We start from the raw sequence: 21827 nt of genomic DNA on the forward strand, positions 1-21827 counted from the left end.
GCTCACATAGGAGAGGAATCGCCCCCGCCTCCCCGAGTTCTGGGCCGAGGCTCTGTTTGTAGCAGCACATTGTGAGTTCTGGTGAAACGCTATCCAGGGCGTGAGCAGACCACAGACGTCACCAGTTCTGGGTTCATGACTTCCAATATCGATACGATCTCTTTGAGCGGAGACCCCTGGGTCTTCTTCGACGCCCACGATTATACAGGGGACTTTGTCATCCTCGGGAAGGGAAACCACCCGTTCCCTGTGGCGATCCAGAAAGGGACCATCCAATCCCTGCGCTTGATAAAGGGGGGTATGTCTACACTACAGCACTAATTCAAACTAACTTAATTCGAATTAGTTAATTCGAACTAAGCTAATTCGAATTAGTGCATCTAGACCTAAAAACTAGGTTCATTGAGTGGATCCTGAACTGAGGTTAAGGCTGGCCGGAAGCAGTGCCGGCAGGGCATCAGGTTAGGACTTAGAGCGTGGAGATGCTGCCTCAGGCTAGCTGAGGGCTGTGCTTAAAGGGACCCAACCTCCACCCAGGACAGACAGTTCTCAGGGGTTCCTCGCTCGCTTGTCTAACTTGATGAGGGACAGCAAAGCAGTCCTGGCTTGGAGTGCCCTGAATGCCCACACTCGGTACATCACAGCACTCAGCCATCAGCCCGGCTGCACTTGCCGCAGGCTGCTATCCGGGGGTGGGGGTGTCAATTGGGGGGCTGCAGGAGAGCTTCCACCCCGAGGATCCCGCAGAGCCACCCCAGAACTCCCCATCAGGGGCTCGTACCCCATTCCTCCCTCACCTCCTTCCACTTACCCCTCCCTAGCCCCCTTCCTGATGTACAGAATAAAGGACACGTGTGTTCAAAAATAGAAACTCTCTTTATTGAACAAAATTCGGGGAGACTGGAAAAAGGAGGTGGGAGAGGGGAAGAGAGAGGGTGGGAAAGGGGAGGGCAACTAAAATGATCAAGGGTTCCCTATGAAGAGAGGCTAAAGAGACTGGGACTTTTCAGCTTAGAGAAGAGGAGACTGAGGGGGGATATGATAGAGGTCTATAAAAGCATGAGTGGTGTGGAGAGGGTGCATACAGAAAAGTTCTTCTTTAGTTCCCATAATAGAAGGACTAGAGGACACCAAATGAAATGAATGGGTAGCAGGCTTCAGACTCATAAAAGAAAGTTCTTCTTCACACAGGACATAGTCAACCTGTGGAACTCCTTGCCACAGGAGGCTGTGAAGGCTAGAACTATAACAGAGTTTAAAGAGAAGTTAGATAAAGTAATGGAGGTTGGGTCCATGGAGTGCTATTAGCCAGGGGATAGAAACGGTGTCCCTGGCCTCTGTTTATGGAAGGCTGGAGAGGGATGGCACGAGACAAATGGCTTGGTCATTGTCTTCCGTCCATCCCCTCCAGGGTACCTAGTGTGGGCCGCTGTTGGCAGACAGGCTACTGGGCTAGATGGACCTTTGGTTTGACTCAGAACGGCCGTTCTTATGTTCTTATGTTCTAAGCTCAGGGCTCAGGGTCGGGGGTCTCACTGGACCATCTTGATTTTCATGCAAACCTACTCCTGGATGGCCAGGCTGGCCGCTCTCGTGCCCTAGACGGCCACTTTCCTGTGCTTGGTGTGGAGGTCGTAGACGTTTGAGGCTTCCCCCCAAACCTGGATGAGGTCCACGATCTCCGCACTAGACCAGGCAGGCGCCCACCTCTCGCAGCCCCGAGCAGGCTCCTAGGAGCTGCCAGCCTGGTCCCGGGAAGAGGCGAAGGGCTGGGTGGCAGCAGGTGGCTGGCTCATGCTGTGCCAGGTACAGGGTCTGCTGGCTGGGTGCTGGCAGGCTTGCACCTGGCACGGGCACCGTAACCAGACCATGCCCCTTTAAGGACTCCGGGGCCGGGAGAGGGTCAGACAAGTTTCCCTGGTTGTGCCCAGAGTGGCCAGCAGGGCAAGCTGGGGAGGGCTAGCCTCCCACTAGTTCGAATTAAGTGGCTACACAGCCCTTAATTCGAACTACTTAATTCGAACTAAGCATTAGTCCTCGTAGAATGAGGTTTACCTAGTTCGAATTAAGTGCTTCGCTAGTTCAAATTAAGTTCGAACTAGCGGTTTGCCTGTGTAGCGCCTAGCAAAGTTAATTCAAATTAACGGCTGTTAGTTCGAATTAACTTTGTAGTGTAGACATACCCCGGGGAGAATCAGCAGCTCGGAAGTCGTCCTTTATCGTCACCCTTTTTACCAGGGCCCTGCAATGACGTTTAGCAGTGAGCAGCCTTCTCTGCCTGGCCCCTATTTCTGTCTGTGAATCACTAAGGGAGCCGTGGTCTTCTATGACGAGAAGAACTTTGGAGGCGAGAGTAGGATCCTGGTAAAAGGAGACGAGGTGCAGAATTTCTCTGCTGTGAAGTTATCCTGCATTGGCTTGTCAAGGAAACCTGCTTGGGAATCCCAGTAGGAATGAGACCGGGCGAGTGTCCCCCTTCCCTGGGTGCAGAACAATGAAGACGCCAGTCCCGGAGGAGGATGCCGGCCATGCCCAGCTGATGATTGGTGCTGATTGCCAACGCTCTCTGCCTGACCCTGCCACCTCCCCCTGAGTGTTAGACTCAACCCTGCTGAGGTGACGGGAGGAGAGAACCTGACACAGTGACGGCTCCAGCCAGCCGGCCCCAGCATCCCAGAGCCGACCCGGGATGGGAGCCCCTCAGCCTTGCATCAATAAACACCCCATTGAAGCTTAATGATTCTGAGTCTGACTGAGGTGTGATGGGGTGGGGATAGCAGGGGGGTCTGGGTCCCGTGAGGAGTGATGAGGATGGCTGGTGGTGGTGGGGGGGTGTCTGTATCACAGTGAGAGGTGGTGAAGGTGGCTGGCGAGGGGTGGTTTTTTTTGTCCCAGTGAGGTTTGATGGGGTAGGGGAGGTTGGGGTGGTGGTGGTCTGTGTCCCAGTGAGAGCTGATGTAATGGGGATGTCGGCGGGGGGAGGTCTGTGTCTGAGTGAAGGTTGATGGGGCAGTGGAGGTTGGGGGTGGGCTGCGTCTCAGTGAGAGGTGATGAGGGTGAGGGGGTGGTTCGGGGAAGTTGGGGGTTCTGTGTACCACTGAGAGGTGATGGGGTGAGGGGGTGGTTCGGGGGGCATCTGTGTCCCAGTGAGGGGAAGTTGGTGGGTCTGGGTCCCAGTGAGGGGTGATGTTGAAGGGGAGGTTAGAATCATAGACTCATAGAATACTAGGAGTGGAAGGGACCTCGAGAGTCATCGAGTCCAGTCCCCTGCCCCCAAGGCAGGACCAAATACTGTCTAGACCACCCCGGATAGACATTTATCTAACCTACTCTTAAATATCTCCAGAGATGGAGATTCCACAACCTCCCGGGGCAATTTATTCCAGTGTTTGACCACCCTGAAAGTTAGGAAGTTTTTCCTAATGTCCAACATAAACCTCCCTTGCTGCAGTTTAAGCCCATTGCTTCTTGTTCTGTCCTCAGAGGCCAAGATGAACAAGTTTTCTCCCTCCTCCTTATGACACCCTTTCAGATACTTCAAAGTAGGAATAAGATCCTCTGGAAAAGGGCTTTTTTCCCGGAGGATCGGGGCCAGTGTAGATGCTCTTTTCTAAAAGCCGGAAAAAAGCGGCGGACATCTTTATTTAAATGCCGCGGGGGATATTTAAATCCCCCGCGGATTTCCCTATTACGACCTGTGAAATTAACATGCCCCTTTCGGAAAAGGGGCCAGTGTAGACGTAGCCACATAGATCAATCAACACTTTATCATATGCATAGGACACATTACACTCATGCACTCACACACACACAAGCACACCCCATCTTGTTGTTACCAATAGTTATTCCCCCTAACTGCACTGGCCAGGTGAGCTAGATGGGGAAGGGGTGGAGCTGGGCTTCTGCCTATCTGAATCCTCTCAAGTTGACAAGACAAAAACCCGGGGTCCCTCTGCAAGATGCCTCCTGTTTATCCCTCTCATGCCGCCAGTTAGTCATCACCTGGCCTTTCTTAATACTGCTTCAAAGAGAGTTCTTCCAAGGGCAGCACTTGCTGCATCACTCCCAAGGCATCTGTATGTCCAGTCTTTTTACTGAGCTGCTTTACAGGTATTGTCTTGGATCTGGCTCCCAGACCTTCTCCAACCTTGCAGCTGCTGCTGGAGGGGCTCCCCTTTCATTCTCTATTCACACCTCATTCATTTCAACAGGGCCATCAAGGAAAGGGAGGAGCTCAAAAGACATTTTTTTCTTACAAGATCAATATAGCTTAATACAAAGTTATTGACCCCCACCCATGAGATCCTCACTAACCAACTGCCCTGTTCCCCGTCCCCTGGTCCCCTCTGCTCCCAGCCCCTTGGCTGCCCCCAATCTCACTGGCCCTGCCCCCTGCCCACGCTGCCTGGCGCACCAGGGCTTGGGAAACGCCCCTGTACTGCTTAGGCTTAGCCATTGGGGAAACTGCTGCAGGGGGAGGGAAGGGGCAAGGGGCCAGATTGCGGCCTGCCCCTGCTCATTCTGCTTCCCAGAGTAGTTCTTCCCCTGCCTGCCCCAGCCAATGGGAGCTGCCCCTGAGGGCAGGGGACAGGGCAGTGCAAGCCCCTTCCCAAGCCCCCATTTCCACCCCACCTATTCCTGCCCCTCCTCCACCTCACTCCACCCCTTCCCCCAAACTGCCCCCCCCAAGCGATGTGGGCTGAGGGATTAGCAGGGGGCCAGCTGGGATCATGCCGGCTGGGGTCATGCCCACCTCTCCGCTCTCAGAAAGCAGAGGGACTCGGCCTGCTCTGCCATCTCCCAGCCAGGCCGCACGGCCTTCCGCCACCAGCGATCAGTCTGACTCCTGCTGCCTTCCTGCCCTGTTCCTGCCCCACAACTCTGGGCCTCCCCCCACATCTCCTGCCACCCCAGTGCCCCCATGGAGAGGCTGGACCTCCCCAGAGTGCCCGCCGAGAGGCTGCATCTACGGACGGCCCTGCCGCCAGCCCCCCCCTGAGAATGCTCCTCGGAGAGTCGCAAGCGGGGCCCTGCCGTGGCCCGGTGCAGGGCAGCAGCAGGGCCGGGCTCCCCATGCTCACCACGGCGGTGGAAGCCGCGGGCAGTGGAGCGACTCACTAACCTGCTCTGCTCTGCTGCCCAGTCCCAGCCAGGCCGCTGCACTTCCCCACGGTGGCAGGGAGTGGGACGCCTGGGCTAGCCTGGGCCCTGTGATCAGCGCCCACTGAGCCTGGCAGAGTCTGGCTCCAAGTCCCAGCCCTTCCCCTGGCCCTGGAGGAGAAGGGGTCCAATGTTGCGTGGCCTTGGTAGCCCTGGCCCAGGAGGGCCCAGTGGGATCCCAGTTAGCAGGAAAGGCAGGAAATTGGATCTTCCAGTCTCTCCTTTCCAGGCCTCCCCAGGGTTAAGGCAAAATTGCCTCCCAGCCCTCCTCATTGGGTGCCCCCCCAACATGCATTGGAGCCTGTGTGGAGACGGGGGAGACGGGGATGGGATTCTGCTAGCAGGTGCCCCAGGCTAGCAGCCAGGAGGTTTGCCACAACCAGGGACATCCAGGAGCTGCACCTGCCGCCACACAGTGAGGTGTGAAGCCCTGGGGAGACCCCCCCCACACACACACTCCCTGGCCTCTCATTCAATCCTACTGAGGGCTTGGCCCCAACCATTTCTTGTACCTCTGGGCTGCACAATTTAGCAAATGCCAGATGCCTTGTAGGCCTGTGCACAAGGGGGTACAAAGGATGCAAAAGTACCAGCGTCCCCAGAGTAAGCGTGCTCAGGCCAGCAGAGGAAGGCTGGGGCTGATTTCCCTGCTTACTTGGAGGACCATGGGGAGGAAATTCACACCCTTGTGGTCCACATTTACAAAAAAACCCTACCCCCACAGAAACTCCTGCATATGGACCTGCCTTGGCACTTGGCACCATGAAACAGCCCCTCCTGCAGGTGCTTTAGTGCCCCTTTGCTCAGCCAGACTCTCTGCTGCCAGGGTCACGCAGGTGCCTCTCGTCCCACGGCCAGACTGGGCTGTGAGGTACAGAGGCGGGAAGTGCCCTGCCCAGGTCACACGGCAAGGCGAGGGCAGGGTCTGCGGTTCTCACTCTTGCTCTGACGGGCAGGGACAGAGCCCAGGAAACCATTCTGTTGGGAAATCCCACGAGCATTGAACAAGTTTGTTTTCCACGTGAATCGAGTTGGATGAAAATTCTTTGCAAAACTATTTTGTTTTATGAAACCAAAGTGTCTCCCGTTTGTCAGGTGGGGTGACAGTGTCACATGGCACCCGCAGGGGAGACGCCTTGGTGCAGGCACCGGGGAAGATGCTTCAGCCTGGACTAAGGAGTGGCTCCTCTTAATGATTTAAACATAACGAAATACCGATTTTCTTTCAGCTATTACGCAGCAGCAAAACCCCAGTTGTCCCATCAAACTGGGCAGGGGACAGATTGGAGCCTCCAAAATGTGATGATCAGGAGAATGGGGACTTGTGAGGATGTTTCGCCCTCTAGTGGCCGCAGGAGGAATTGACGGCTTCTGGCCCTGGGCGCTGGCTGGCGGGTGCACTGGGAAACTGCACAATGGAAGGGGGGAAGAACAGGCCTCTACTGCACCCCTCCCCCCAGCATCTGAAATGACTCCACATGATAGGACGCCTCATCTTACACCCTGCCGCCGGTGACACCCTCACACGGCTCCTCACAGCTCCCCAGGCGCCCCGCCATGGGGCAGGAAGGAGAGGGCTGTTACACCCGACTGACAGAGGGAGAAATGAAGCCGTGGAAGGAGAAGGGCCTTGTCTGACGTCCCACAGCCAGGCAGGGGCAGCCCTGGGAACAGGACCAGAAGCCCTGACTGTCACACTCACCATGGGCCTTGAGGTTCACACCCTGGCTGATCAGAATCAAGGGATGCCAGAGGAGCTACAGACCCACAACCCTTCTGGCGACTGTGCGGCAAGTGGTTCTGGCCCATTCACTGGGCCTTAGAGAACAACAAAGTCCTTGGTTCAACCAATCAGCCTTGAGTGTCTCAGGGGCAGGAACTGGGGGTTCCTGCTGGGCCAGCTAAAGGCCATCAGAACGCAGAGGGTGGGGGGCCCTTGGGGAGAGGAGCTCTGTGTTGCTCCAGATCAGCTAATCAGCTCTGAGACTCTGAGGGGCAGAAGGTTCCCCCAGATGGCCCAGGGACAGCTCAGGTCACTCTCAAAGCACTCTTCCTGTCCCAGCTCTTTGTCCCCTCCACCAAGAGAGCTTGAGAGCAGCCCCCTCCTCACCAGTGGAGGCAGAGAAGCAGAGAAAAGGGAAACCATACAAGACAGACCCTAATGTCCCCAGTGGTAACACAGGACAAAGGCTTAGGTGGGAAAAAATTCTCCCAAGTAGCCTAGTGTTTTCCCTGCCTTCAGTGTGGCCTGCACCAGGTGGATCAGACAGAGGCTTTTACCTTCTCTACAGGATCATCTGCCATCAGAGCTCAATTAGTCGTTGGAAAGGAGATCACTCCATAGAGGCTCCTCCTCACACCCATGTTGGTGAATTCTCTCCAGGCCGAGGGCAGACCTCCCGCAATATTCTTGCCAGCAAGTTAAGGGAATGTGGATTGGATAAATGGACGGTAAGGTGGATAGAAAGATGGCTAGAAGGTCGGGTCCAGCGGGTAGTGATCAATGGCTCGATGTCAGGATGGTGGTCGGTTTCTAGCGGAGTTCCCCAAGGTTTGGTTCTGGGACCGGTTTTGTTCAATGTCTTTATTAACGACCTGGATGAGGGGATGGATTGCACCCTCAGCAAGTTTGCGGATGACACTAAGCTAGGGGGAGAGGTAGATACACTTGAGGGCAGAGATAGGGTCCAGAGTGACTTAGACACATTGGAGTATTGGGCCACAAGAAATCTGATGAGGTTCAACAAGGACAAGTGTAGAGTCCTGCACTTGGGACGGAAGAATCCGAAGCATAGTTACAGGCTGGGGACCAACCAGCTAAGTAGTAGTTCTGCAGAAAAGGACCTGGGGTTACAATGGATGAGAAGCTGGATATGAGTCAACAGTGCGCCCTTGTAGCCAAGAGGCTAATAGCATATTAGGGTGCATTTAGAGGAGCATTGCCAGCAGATCCAGAGATGTCATTATTCCTTTTTATTCGGCTCTGGTGAGGCCACATCTGGGCTATGTCTAGACTGGCATGATTTTCTGCAAATGCTTTTAACGGAAAAGATTTTCCATTAAAAGCATTTGCAGAAAAGAGCGTCTAGATTGGCACGGACGCTTTTGCACAAAAGCACTTTTTGCGGAAAAGTGTCCGTGCCAATCTAGACACGTTTTGTGCAAGAAAACCCCGATCACCATTTTAGCCATCGGGGCTTTTTTGCGCAAAACACTTTTTAGCTGTCTACACTGGCCCTCTTGCGCAAAAGCAATTCCAGAAAAGGGCTTTTGCCCAAACGGGAACGTCAAAGCATTTGCGCAAGAAGCACTGATTTCGGACAGTAGAACTTCGGTGCTTTTGCGCAAAATCAAGTGGCCAGTGTAGACATGGCCCTGGAGTATTGTGTCCAGTTCTGGGCCCCCAATTACAGGAAGGATGTGGATGCATTGGAGAGGGTCCAGCGGAGGGCAACCAAAATGATTAGGGGGGTGGAGCATATGACTTATAAGGAGAGGCTGAGGGAGTTGGGTCTGTTTAGTCTGCAGAAGCGAAGAGTGAGGGGGGATTTGATAGCAGCCTTCAACTTCCTGAAGGGAGGTTCCAAAGAGGATGGAGAGAGGCTGTTCTCAGTAGTGATGGATGGCAGAACAAGGAACAATGGTCTCAAGTTACGGTGGGAGAGGTCCAGGTCGGATATTAGGAAAATCAATTTCCCTAGGAGGGTGGTGAAGCACTGGAATGGGTTACCTTGGGAAGTAGTGGAGTCTCCATCCCTAGAGGTGTTTAAGTCTCAGCTTGACAAAGCCCTGGCTGGGTTGATTTAGTTGGGCAGAGGTCTGGCCTTGATGACCTTCTGAGGTCTCTTCCAGCTCTGTGATTCTATGATTCTATGATCTCACGGGCAAACTGCAAGGATACTACCTGCGGCAAAGCCATGGGGGTCTCCGAGATTGCCCCTGCCCTGCAGCCTGTCCCACCTGGCTGTTGTCATGGATGCTCTGATATCATTGACTCACAACTACTTTTGAGCAATAAGGTGACATGCTGCAAAAAGCCTTTGTGATGTCACTGCCACACTCACACCTGCCTTGCAGAGCTAATACCCTGCCTCTGGCCAGCCACTCAGTGTCACATTCATTTTTTTTCCTAAATTTGTGGACTTTAAGGCCAGAAGAGTCTGTTAGATCTGCCCTCCCTCACCTTCCTGCAGGCCTATTGTATGGGGCAGTAGTGAGTTTTGAAACAAAGTACACTCCAGAAAGGCAGCTGGTCTTCACCCAGGGGATGTCTACACTACAGCGATAATTCGAACTAACTTAGTTCGAATTAGTTAATTCGAACTAAGCTAATTTGAACTAGCGCATCTAGAACTAAAAACTAGTTCAAATTAGCGTTTTGCTAATTCGAACTAGCGCGTCCACTGATTGGACGCAGGGGGGCATTTAAGGGCAGCTGAAACTGGTTCTTGCAGGGCATCAGGTCAGTAGTTGATTTGTGTGGCTGCTGTCTGAGGCTATCTGAGGCTCGAGCTTAAAGGGACCCCCCTGGACAGCCGGTTCTCAGCTTTTCCTGCTTGCTTGCCAACCTCGCCGAGGGACAGCAAAGCATTGGTCTCTGTGCCCGTCTGTGTCGGTGCTTCCCTTCGGGGGGGCCGCCGCAGGTGGCAACATGGAGCCACAGATCGCCCTGCACCTTCTGGTGCACGTTCTGGACTTGCTGCTGCAAGCCTGCCAGCAATGGCTCGAGGCTGCCTGGCACCTCCTGGTGCATGTCAGCCCCCTGCCTCTCCGCCTGGCCGCCCTGGGGGCCATAGAGGAGCCGCCGTGGCGCCCCGGCACCGGCATGCCCCGCCGCGTCTGGCGTCTGGACACCAGCAGCAACTGGTGGGACCGCATCGTCCTGGAGCGCTGGTAGGACCGACAGTGGACCCAGAACTTTAGGATGAGGAGGAACACCTTCCTGGAGCTCTGCGAGTGGCTCGCCCCTGCCCTGCGCAGAAGGGACACTCTCATGAGGCCCACCATCCCTCTCCAGAAGCGGGTGGCCATCGCCCTATGGAAGCTCTCCACGCCGGACAGCTACCGATCCGTCGGGAACCAGTTCGGCGTGGGGAGATCCACCGTCAGAGCGGTGCTCATGCAGGTATGGCACTCGTCGGCCACCGAGCCGGGGGGAGGGGGGCTGCAAGGAGGGGATGGGCCGCCCCAGGGACAAAGGGGGGGCGGGAGGAGGCGAAAGCGCCCTGCACCGGAGGGGTCGGTCTGTCCCGGCCGTACTACGCGCCGCCAGGGGGGTTGCTTCCGGGAGTGGGGTGTGGGGCACTGCCAGGGCACGAACGCTCCCAGCCACCCGGGCGCCCCAATGATTGGCGCTTTGCTGTGTCTCTCTCCGCAGGTGGTCAAGGCCATCATCCGGGGGTTCGGCGTCCTCGGCTTCCCCAACTGCGGGGGGGCCATCGACGGGACGCACATCCCCATCCGTGCCCCGGAACACCAGGCGTCCCGTTACGTGAACCGCAAGGGGTACTTCTCCGTGATCCTGCAGGCTGTGTGTGACCACCGGGGACAGTTCACGGACATTAATGTGGGCTGGTCCAGCAAAGCACACGACGGCCGGGTGTACCGCAACTCCTCCGTGTGCCAGTGGCTGCAGGCCGGGACCTTCTTCCCCGACAGCCACATCAGGGTCGGGGACGTGGACATGCCCGTGTGCCTGGTGGGGGATGCCGCATACCCACTGCAGCCCTGGCTGATGAAGCCCTACACGGGGCACCTCAATCCCTCCCGCCAGGCCTTCAATGCCAGGCTGACCAGGGCCCGCATCGTGGTGGAGGGGGCCTTCGGGCGACTTAAAGCCCTCTTTCGATGCCTCCTCACCCGTCTGGACCTGGCCGAGCACAACATCCCTCCCGTGGTGGCAGCATGTTGTATGCTCCACAATTTATTTGAGAGAAAGGGGGAGGCTTTCCTGCCAGCCTGGATGGCTGAGGTTGACCGCATGGCTGGACACTACGGTCAGCCCCGCACCGCCGCCATCTGGGAAGCCCAGTGGGGGGCCGTCCGGATCCGGGAAGCCCTGCGGGAGAGCTTCCTGGTGGAGGAGGAGGACTGACCTCTCCCTGCATGCCCCACTGAGGCCTTCTTCCACCCAACCCCCCTTCCCCTTTCCCCTCCCTACCTACTGTAAAATAAAGACACCTGTTTTTCAACCAAAAACGTCTGTTTATTTCACATAACTGGGGTGGGGGGAGGGAGGAATGAGGGTGGGAGAGGGGAGGGGGAAACCTGGGACGAGGGAGCTGGAAGGGGAGGGAAGGGAGGAAGGGAAAGGAAAGCTCAGGGGTGGGAGTCCGGCTGCCTCTCCCGTCTCGCCACATTGCGGGTCCGGGGGCGTCGGTGGGGAATGGTTGTGGAGGGGGGGCAGGAGGGACAGGGGGTGTGGAGGAAGCAGGAGCGGGAGCAGCAGGAGGAGCAGGAGCAGCAGGAGCAGGAGGAAATGGGAAGCGGTCGAACAGGCTCTGGAGGTGGCCTCGCAGGGCATGGCCCTGCTCCTCCAGGGCCTCCAAACTCCTCCGGCGCAGCCTCAGGTCCTCCTGGACCCATTGGTCCTGGGTGCGGAGCTGGTGGTCCATGAACCGGAGGTGCCGCCTTTGGTACTCCTCCTCGTTCCTGGCTCTCCTGCTTGCCCGGGCACGGGCAGCTGCTGCAGGTGGGGTGGTGCGCCCTGCAGGCCCAGGTGCTGCAGCTGTGGTGCAACAAGACCAGCGGTCAATTACCCCAGGGGCCCAGGTGTGTGAAACCCAGCTCCCCTCTGCAAGGCCAGGGCCTCTGCAGGCTCCCCAGCTGCTGCTCCGTGGTGGGCAAGGCCCAGGCGCACGGTCCCGGGGCTCCCTCTCGCCCCAGTCCCCCATACACATAAGGGGAATACGAGGGTACTCACAGGTGGACGCCTCCCCGGCCTCGGACGACACAGGCAAGCGGCTCTGTGGCGTGCCTCGGGGGTCCCGGGTCCTGGGCAGGCTGGCGGCAGGCTCCTGGCTCTCGGAGCCCTCCTCCTCCTCCTCCTCCTCCTCCGTCTCCTCGAGCGGTCCCTCTGCTCCGGGGTCTATCACGTCCTGGGGGGCAGGGACGGCATGAGCCCCCAGGAGGCGGTCCAGAGCCTGGAAGTGGGGGCAGGCCTCCGGGTCGGCCCCTGGCTGGCAGGCCCGGGAGTAGGACTGCCGCAGGTCTTTGATCTTGCAGCGCACCTGCTCCCGGCTGCGCTGGTGGCCCCTGGCGGCCAGGCTGTCAGCCATGCGGCCGTAGACGGCCACGTTCCTGTGGCTAGTGCGGAGATCGTGGACATTGGAGGCTTCCCCCCAAACCTCGATGAGGTCCACGATCTCCGCACTTGACCAAGCGGGCACCCGCCTTTTGCGCCCCTGGGCAGGCTCCTGGGAGCCGCCAGGCTGGTCCTGGGGAGCAGTGGAAGGCTGGGAGCCCTCGGGTGGCTGGCTCATCCTGTGGCAGGTGCAGGGTCTGCTGGCACGGGTGCTTGCAGCCTTGCAACTGGCACAAACTGTGTAGCCAGCCCGTGGCCCTTTAAGGGCTCTGGGGCCGGGAGGGGGGCAATAGAGTTTCCCTGGTGTTGGCCAGAGTGGCCACCAGGGAAATCTGGGGAGGGCTAGCCTAGCCTAGTCTACACAGCCCTTAATTCGAACTAGCTAGTTCAAACTAGGCTTAATCCTCGTAAAATGAGGATTACCTAGTTCAAACTAAGCGCTCCGTTAGTTCGAATTAAGTTCGAACTAACGGAGCGCTAGTGTAGCGCCTATGAAAGTTAGTTCGAACTAACGGACGTTAGTTCGAACTAACTTTGTAGTGTAGACATACCCTTAGACATCAAGGGATGGAGAAAGAACCACTTTCCTTTAGTAGTTTGGAGGAAATTGATGCAGTAATGGGAAGGGAATTGACCTCATGGCCAGATCTGTGAGTCTGTATCATAACACAACAGCCTGTGTGAAGGTTGCACATATACCCTTAACTCTGGTGTTTCCTAATGTTTAGAGGCCTAGACTACACACCATTCTTTGTACTTATAGAACTACTGGCAGATTTACCTGGCATTGTTCAGGTCCTTAATTTGATTAATTTTTTCTGAAAAATAAAAGGAAATTGCACATGCTTTATTGAAATGATTGTATTTTTATGAAGTTAATTTTAGTGGATTTTTTTTTAAATGGGGATTCCATCATGTATTTTTTTAGTTCATCCCCATAAACTCTTATCATTTGCTAGGATTTAACAATTTGGTTTCCAATAAAATTTTTTTCTAATTATCAAACCCTAATCATTAATTTAGCTGCTGCCAGTCTGCTCCTACACCCCACCTCCCACCCAGATTCTGTACCCTCATCCCTAGCCCACTCACTGGCAGCTCTATCCCCCATACTGCACCCCTCATTTTTGGCCCCAACCCAGAGATCAGGGGAGCCCACAAAATCCACTAGCCCTGAACCCCAGAAAAATTAATCTGGCCTGAGGCCTTGAACCTCAGTCCTCCCTGCTCCTCCTCCCCTGAGGCTGGAGTGCAGGTGAGTGAGGTGTCTCAGCTGGGGACCAGGGGAGTGAGGGGTGGGGCTTTTGGAGTTTTTTAATTTGCTCCTCACTTGTGTGGTCCTGACTGATTTTTCTGTGGGTCAGTGGCCTCCCACCCCCAAAAACTTTGCACCCCTGCCATAAATAAAGACAATGTTGGAACCTTTTCTATCAGACGTAATATTGTATTTTATTTAAAATGAAGTTTGGCAAACTAACATGAGGAAGTAAAAGTGCCCAGACCCCATCTGGCCACAGCGTCCTGTCCCTGGCCCCAATCCTGGGACAGGCCCCCCGGTCTGATCCCCATCAGGCCACAGGAAGGGCAGGAGTGGCAGCCCCCCTCTTGCTGCAGCACAGGTAGGAGGGGAGGCCACGATCCAGCTGCGGTGATCCTGGCCCCGTCCCTCGTCTAGCCATTGCCCTCTGGGTGCAGCAGCCCAGCCGTGGCCAGGTGAGGTAATCCAGCCCCAGGACCTCCCTCCCCCATTCTCTACTTCCCACCCCCAGTGCCCTGCCCTGCCTCCCATACACCAACCCCCTGCCCTGAACCCCTCTGAAAGCCCAAACCTGACTCTTGCAGCCAGCATCCACAAACTGCACCGCAGCCGCAGAAGTCCCATGAAATAAAGTCTGTGAGTGCGATGGCCCATTGATGCTGTTAGGAATCTGCATGTCCATTCTCAGTAGTATTCAGCTGTCTATTTTCTGTCATGCAAATGGGCATTCGCAGACTGGCTCGGACCCCTTGTTCCAAATTTGGATGTAGTCTGGCTCTTTGGTTTGAAAAGGCGCCGACTGCTGCCCTGTGGCAGCCAATCCTGTAATCATCCCTGGGCGTGTGGGCTCCCTTTAATGGGGCTCTCAGCGTGGTCTGGCTTCTTCACTGTTGTATCTGGAATGAGGCGTACCGATAGTTCAAATTAGAGATCCTAATTCGAACTACCTACTCCGTGTCGCGTGTAGCCATGGGCACGGAGTTCAGACTAAGGGACATTTAAAAATGGTGGCGCTTGGGAAGATGCAAATGAAGCCCGGGATATTTAAATCCCGGGCTTCATTTGCAACTTCAAATGCCTACATTAGCCTCCCTAGTTCGAACTAGGGGGCTAGTGTAGACATACCCTGAGAGGCTGGTAGTGGGGGTTTCCAACTTCCAGCCTGTTTGAGTAACTAACACACACACACGCTCTTCCTATTTCCACATCCACTGACAGCACCTGTGATCCAATAGGACATGAATGGTCAACAGATCTGGACATTTAGAACGACGCTTCACGAGACCTGGTTTGTACAAAACATGCTGCACATAATTCTAGGGCCGTGTTCTGTGGGGGTACCAGGAGTTGCTTTGAGGCACAGAGGGTGCTTAGCCCATCCTGACTGAAGGGGCCCCCTTCCCTCAGAGGACTGTCCCTCAGCAGAGCCCCATGCTCCGGGGTTCTCCCTTGCCAGAGAACCCCCGTCCTCTGTACCCACCTTGCCTCAGTGACCCACTGACACTCATCATCTAGGCCCTGCCTCAGGGGCGAAGGGGTGTGGACCTGCTGCCTTCTGCTGCCCTGGCTGCTCCTCTGCAGCCCTAGTACTTCCCTGGGCCCCTGTCGCTGGGCCTCAGCCTGGGGTTTAGTCAGGCCTGAGCTCCCTGGATCACCCCAGCACTGCTGTGCCCCAGGTATCCCTGCTAGCAGGCAGCTCAGTCTCTCTCACTCCAGAGCTGGAGCAAAAATGAGTTCTTCCTGCCCCGCCATCTTTTTATACAGCCCCGCTGGGCTCTGACTGGCTGCCACAAACCCTCTCCCAATTGGCTCACAGCCTCAGCCCTTTCCCAGGCCTGTTTTAACCCTTTATACTCCAGGGCTGTGTCTCGACTGGCCAGTTTTTCCGGAAAATCAGCCTCTTTTCCAGAAAAACTTGCCAGCTGTCTACACTGGCCGCTTGAATTTCCGCAAAAGCACTGAGGATCTCATGTAAGATTGTCAGTGTTCTTGCAGAAATACTATGCTGCTCCTGTTCAGGCAAAAGTCCTTTTGTGCAAAACTTTTGCGCAAAAGGGCCAGTGTAGACAGCTCAGATTTGTTTTGCGGAAAAGTGCGTCTAGATTGGCACGGACGCTTTTCCACAAAAAGTGCTTTTGCAGAAAAGCGTCCGTGCCAATCTAGACGCTCTGTTCCGAAAATGCTTTTAACGGAAAACTTTTCCGTTAAAAGCATTTCTGGAAAATCATGGCAGTGTAGACGTAGCCCAGAGGAAAGATACCATCCCAGCACAGAGGGGAATTAATCAGTGGCAAGGAGCATGGTGGACTCCCTCTCCCTGGCCATTTTGAACTCCAGGTTGGCTACTTTGCTAATAGATTTGCTCTTGGGATTGTTATGGGGCAGTTCCCTGGATCCTGAGCTCCAGGAGCTCAGATTGGATGGTCACCAAGTTCCCTTCTGACATTGCACCTTGAAGCTGTGAATCTGCTTCCTCTCCCAAGCTGGCCCCTCTTTTTATGCATTTCCCTGAATTTCTTTCTATGATGCTCGGGGTCAGTGTAATCCTGTCTTTCACCAGCCCAGCCATCACTTCATTGACCTATTGCTCCATCCAGCATCCGCTGCTCACTCTGTTGATCTATCCAGAGACTCAGGAGGCTGAGTAGGAGGCTGTTTGTCTGTCTAGCCATGGGCAAAGAGAAATGGCTAATTGGACTATGTCTACACTGCAGAGGTTTTTTTCCAAGAAACGGATGTTTTTCCAAAAAACTCCAGTTACGTCCACTCTGCAATCACATTCTTTCGAAAAAAAATCAAAAGAGCAGAGGGGTTTTTCCAACATTAGTAAACCTCTTTCTACAAGGTAGAAGCCTTTTTGCGAAAGAGCTCTTTGGAAAAAGGTGTGTGGGGGTGGGGAAGAGGGAGTTCTTTTGGAAGAAGAGGAAAGAGGAAAAAGCACAGGTGCCCTGGTGGCCACTCTGCCCATAGTAATCACAGCTTACGCGCGAGAGAGCGTCCACACTCAATGGATGCTATCTTTCGAAAAGAAGATTGTTTTTTCGATGCACTTTTGTTGTTCAGACGCTTTCTTTCGGAAAAAAGGTTTTTCAGAAGATCTCTTCTGGAAAAGCTTCTTCTGAAAGAAGCCTGTAGTCTAGACATAGCCTGAGACGTAGCTGGGAGAAAAATAACTTCACAGAAGCAAACCCAAAGCCATTGCTGGAAGCATTTATTGATTAGTAGATTCTTACAGCGCTTTCAGTCGAGAATCCAGGATTCTCCCTCATTTCCTGTCCCAAAGTGTTGCTGCGCACCTGTGTTTGCAACCCCTGTTGCACCCCACCCCAGAGGAGGCTGCATCTCAACAATGGATGAGCCATCCCCAGGCAGCTGTTCCCTAGCTGCCCTGCCCCAGAGGTGGCTGCATCTCAGTGCTGGCAGAACCATCCCCATGCAGTGTTGCTGCAAGGCTGTTCCACAAGGAGCCTCCCCAGAGGTGCAGTGGCAGGGAAAGTGAGCCCGACATAAATAATTTGCGTAACACTTTGAGACAAAAAGGGGCTTGGTAATATTGAGTAAAAAAACACGGAGCGTTTGGAAATCAGGCACTCGTCTGTAATGTAGACTAGGCTCTTCAGCTGGTGGAAATTCATCGCTGATTGACAGCAGCTTTTAAACAGCATCTCTGCATAGCAAGCAATTCACAAAGTCAGCTTCTCTGCACAGGGATCTAGGCAAGGGAATTTAGTGCTTTGTGCTAAGCTGGAATCCGTTGTGTCTCAGAGCCTGTTGGATTTTCAGAAGGCAACCCAAATCCTTGGAGGGCTTCAGACATTTGTATCTCAGTCGTAATCTTAAAAAAAAAAAAAAAAAAAAAAAAAAGGGAATCATTTCACTTTCTTTTTGTTTGAGAGTCATAATTCTGGTGTACCAAAAATTCCCCAAAACTGTCTGGTGTTCCTGTATTTTTGGGGCCCATAAATCTGAAGTGGGACAGGGGGAATACTGGGTAGGATAGGCCCACTGGTCTGACTTGGGGGGGGAATGTAGGTTGTGGGGAACAATAGATGGACCTATCAATGGAAAGGTGGAGGCAGGATGCCAGTGTAGATGGGCCAGTGAATGGCAGGATGGAGGTGGGATGCCAGGGTAGATGGGTCAGTGAATGGCAGGATGGAGGTGGGATGCCAGGGTAGATGGGTCAGTGAATGGCAGGATGGAGGTGGGATGCCAGTGTAGATGGGTCAGTGAATGGCAGGATGGAGGCAGGATGCCAGGGTAGATGGGTCAGTGAATGGCAGGATGGAGGTGGGATGCCAGTGTAGATGGGTCAGTGAATGGCAGGATGGAGGCAGGATGCCAGGGTAGATGGGTCAGTGAATGGCAGGATGGAGGTGGGATGCCAGGGTAGATGGGTCAGTGAATGGCAGGGTGGAGATAGGACCATTGATCTGGTCTGGGGCAGGGGATACCAGTCTGTGACATTGGCCCTGTAGCTCCCTTGGACATAGGCTCTTGGTTCTGCTCCCCTCACGTACCTTCCTCGGGCTTCTCGGAGATTCTCCAGTAGCTGAGGACCTCGCTGATGTTCTCCACGACTGTCCCATCGGGCAGGCGCAGGTCGTCGGCACGGTTCCTGTTGTAGTTCCCACAGGCGGCTTGCACCTTCCTGGCTAGCTTCCCGCTAATTCTCACCGTCACGTCCCCGCTGGTGCTGAAGAGAACCCGCAGCGCCGAGCCCTGGGCCACAGTCACCACGTTTCCTGCCCGGCTCACTGACACGGCTTTGGAGGGCCTGGCCGGGAGTCGCACTGCACGGCCATTCACCTGGAATGGCAGATGGAGCGGTCACTGCCAAGGACTCCAGACACACAAAGAGCTGAGACTGAGGGGAGAGGGTAGCAGCAGGTGGGCACAGACACGAACACTGTGGGTGCAAGGGATGGAGGGATGCTCCAGATACAATAAACAGGAGGATGGCTAAATGGATAGACAGATGCTGTAAATATATGGATGGATGGATGGATGGATGGACATCAGGTGCTACGTGTGGTTGGTTGGGTGGGTGGGCATTATGGGTGGATATTGATGGAAGATACAATGTACAGATGGTTAAATGGATGGACAGATGCCATAAGTGGGTTGAATGGGTGGACATTGTAAGTGCTATGGACAGCTGGGGACTTGAGATACAAAAGAGGGAGGGTTAGACGCATGGACAGATGCTATGGATGGGTGGGTGGGTGGACCAATAGGCAGACAAAGTGACAGGAACCTCCCCTGCCTTTCTCCTCACCAAGACTTTGCCGTTGCGGTTGACCAGGATGGTGAGCTTATGGAAGGAGATGGTGACGGACGTGACTTTGGGTGCACGGCACTTTTTGCAGGTCTGGAATTCTACCACCACTCGGAACCAGCTGGCAGACTTGATGTCGATGAGCGTGGAGATCTCGTAGGTGCCATCCAGGGGCACCCTCCCGGAGACCCCGTCATAGGAGGTGAAGACGCCACCACGGGTGATGGTGCACTTCCCATCCCGTCTCACGCAGCCCCACCGGCCTTGGTTCAGCTCGCAGAACTCCCCCGCCGGGCACTGGAATGGCTGGCACATCACCCCGCCCTTTGGGAAGCACCTGCACTGCTGCCGGCACCGTGCCGTGAGCACCCTCTCCCCTGGCTGCCGGAAAGAAAGACATGGTTGGAGGGGGAGCAGCTGCTGGGGTTTTGCCCCTAGCTCTGGGAGGAGGATGGGGGCTGCTGCTTAGAGTCTGTGTGTGTGGGGTGAGGAGGGGCCAGACTAGGAGTCCCAGGTTCTGGAGGGAAGAGGTTTGGTGGGCTGGAAAGGGAGGACTGGGAGTCAGGACTCCTGGGTTCTATCCGCAGCTGTAGGACTCTCCAGAATGGAATGTTACATCCTTTCTGATTCCATAGCAGCTGCTTCAGGCTGGGGGGTTCCAATGTTGGGGCATGTCAAGCTATCCATCCTCAGTCTCACCCCATTCTCGGTCTCCCCACAGCCCCTGCTCCCCTCACACAGCAACCCTGGTCCCCCAGTTCCATGGGGCAGCTACGGGTCCTTCTCTGCCTCCAGCTGCCTGGTGAGCTGGGCGGGACCTCTCAGGGGAGGGCTCACCTTGTAGTACCTGCCCTTGCGGAAGCAGTGGCAGTGCCGAATGGGGACACACTCGTTGCCAGCCCAGAAATAGCCTTTGTTGCACTGGCACCCCTCAGCACAGCGCTTGGGGCACTTGGTGACATCGGACACTCCTTTGCAGCTGCTGGAGCAGGGGTTGGCACAGAGTTTGTAATGGCTGTTGGCCGGGCACTTCATGGCTAGAGGGGAAGAGAGGGCAATGGAGGGGTTAGTGCAGGGAGAGAGGAGAGATGGGATGGGGGTGGAAGGGAGCAGTAACAGAGGGAAGAAGGGATTTTATGAGCTACACTTGAGTGAAAGGGTGGATGGATGGACAGAGATAAGGCTGATGGATGGAAGGATGGAGGAAGAGATGAGTGGAGGCACTGTGGAGGGATGGGTGGGTGAAGGGAAGGAGCAAAGGATAGATGAAGGGATGGATGGATGGATGGATGGATGGATACCGTGGATAGATCAGTGCAGGGATGCAGATTCTGCTGAGGGATGACTGGGTGGACAGAGATATTGCACATGAAGGGGTAAATGGCTGGATTAGTGAATAAATGGAGAGAAAGCTATTGTGGGTGGATAGCTGGGTGGCTACTGCAAATGAATGAAAGGATGGAGAGAGATCTCATGGATGGATACTGTGAATGGATGGGTGGACAAACACTGTGGACCGAGGGATCTATAGATACTGCGCAGATATGGAGCAAGTAGGAGAGTTTACAAACAGATGGATGTGGAGGGAAGGATTCGGAGGAAGGCTGGATGGACAGTTGGGTAGATACATAGGTATTGGCAGGAAAGGAATACTGTGGCTGTGTGGAAGAAGAGAGAAATAGATTCTGAAGATGGATGATGCCATGAATGTCTGGGCCAAGAAAGACATGGCTGAAGGGACACAGACACAAGCAGTGCGATATTGAGGAGGGATGGATTGGTATCAGCTATGGGCAACACTTACGGCAGAACTTCTTGGTCCTCCAGGGCTTGATCTTGACCCCTGCTGTCTGGCAAGCAGTGACGTAGCTGTGGATGGCCCTGCACATCAGCTGCCGGTTCCCCCCAGCCTTACACAGGTCGTGCACGCAGTTGTTGAAGAAGATGGTAGGGTTGAGGGTGGAGTAGCAGGCACTGAAGGGCCCATAGGGTGCCCGGATGATGCCACAGTAGTTGTTGTGGACGTAGCCGGCCTTCCGGGACTCCTGGCAGGCAGGGCAGACCAGGCTGGAACAGCCGTGGTCACACACTTCCTTGGGGACTTTTACCCTCCAGGAGACACCCAAGTCCCGCAGGTCCCGGGCCATGTGGCCATTGGGCCGCAGGAGATCATCCCGTGGTTTGCCATTGTAGTTGCCACACAGGCCACAGGTCTGGCTACGGTAGCTCTTGGGCACGGTGATGGCCAAGTAGTAGTACAGGTCAAAGGAGAGGTGCAGGCCAAATTTGGTGTGCAACACCACATTGGCACCGTGGTAGTAGACACGCACCAAGCCGCTCTCCAGCTGGAAGGGAAGGTAGTACAAGACGCCGTCCATCTGGGCAGGGGAGGGGAGAGAGTGAGATTAATAGGAATTGTGGCATTTACTGTGTAAGGCAGCTACTGTCTATGAGAGGCCCCCTTACGTATCTTTCCATCCTCCCACTTTGTCTATCCAGCCTATTCCCCTCACCAGCAGAGTCAGAGAATCCCAGAATTGGAAGAGACCTCAGAAGAACATTGTCAAGCTGGGACTTAAATACCTCTAGGAGGGTGATTCCACCCCCTCCCTAGATAACCCATCCCAGTGCTTCACCATTCCTCCCTCCATCCCATATACACCACCCCTTCCATTGCTCAGCCACTCATCCATCCATCCCATATACACTATTTCTTCCATTGCTCATCCACTCATCCATCCATCCATCCATCCATCTGTCCATCCATCCACCTGCATTTGTCTGTCCAGCCACCTACTTTATCCATCCATTCCTCTTGTCTGTTCATA

The 21827-nt window shown here is 54.9% G+C and overlaps 1 protein-coding gene across 1 annotated transcript in view; it reads right to left on the reverse strand.

Annotated features, from left to right (window-relative positions):
- Positions 1-16915: 16915 nt before the first annotated feature.
- LOC106731961 (IgGFc-binding protein-like) overlaps positions 16916-21827 on the reverse strand; it is a 43038-nt gene continuing 38126 nt past the window's right edge. The window contains exons 7-11 of the mRNA XM_075907339.1: positions 20804-21377; positions 19837-20036; positions 19000-19380; positions 18242-18530; positions 16916-17556 (exon numbers count right to left, since the gene is read on the reverse strand). Of these exons, the coding sequence (XP_075763454.1) occupies positions 17546-17556; positions 18242-18530; positions 19000-19380; positions 19837-20036; positions 20804-21377 (1455 nt within the window). The 3' untranslated portion in view covers positions 16916-17545. The remainder of the gene's footprint in view (positions 17557-18241; positions 18531-18999; positions 19381-19836; positions 20037-20803; positions 21378-21827) is intronic.

Source organism: Pelodiscus sinensis, chromosome 24 (genome assembly GCF_049634645.1).
Source record: "Pelodiscus sinensis isolate JC-2024 chromosome 24, ASM4963464v1, whole genome shotgun sequence".
Taxonomy (NCBI): Eukaryota; Metazoa; Chordata; order Testudines; family Trionychidae; genus Pelodiscus; species Pelodiscus sinensis.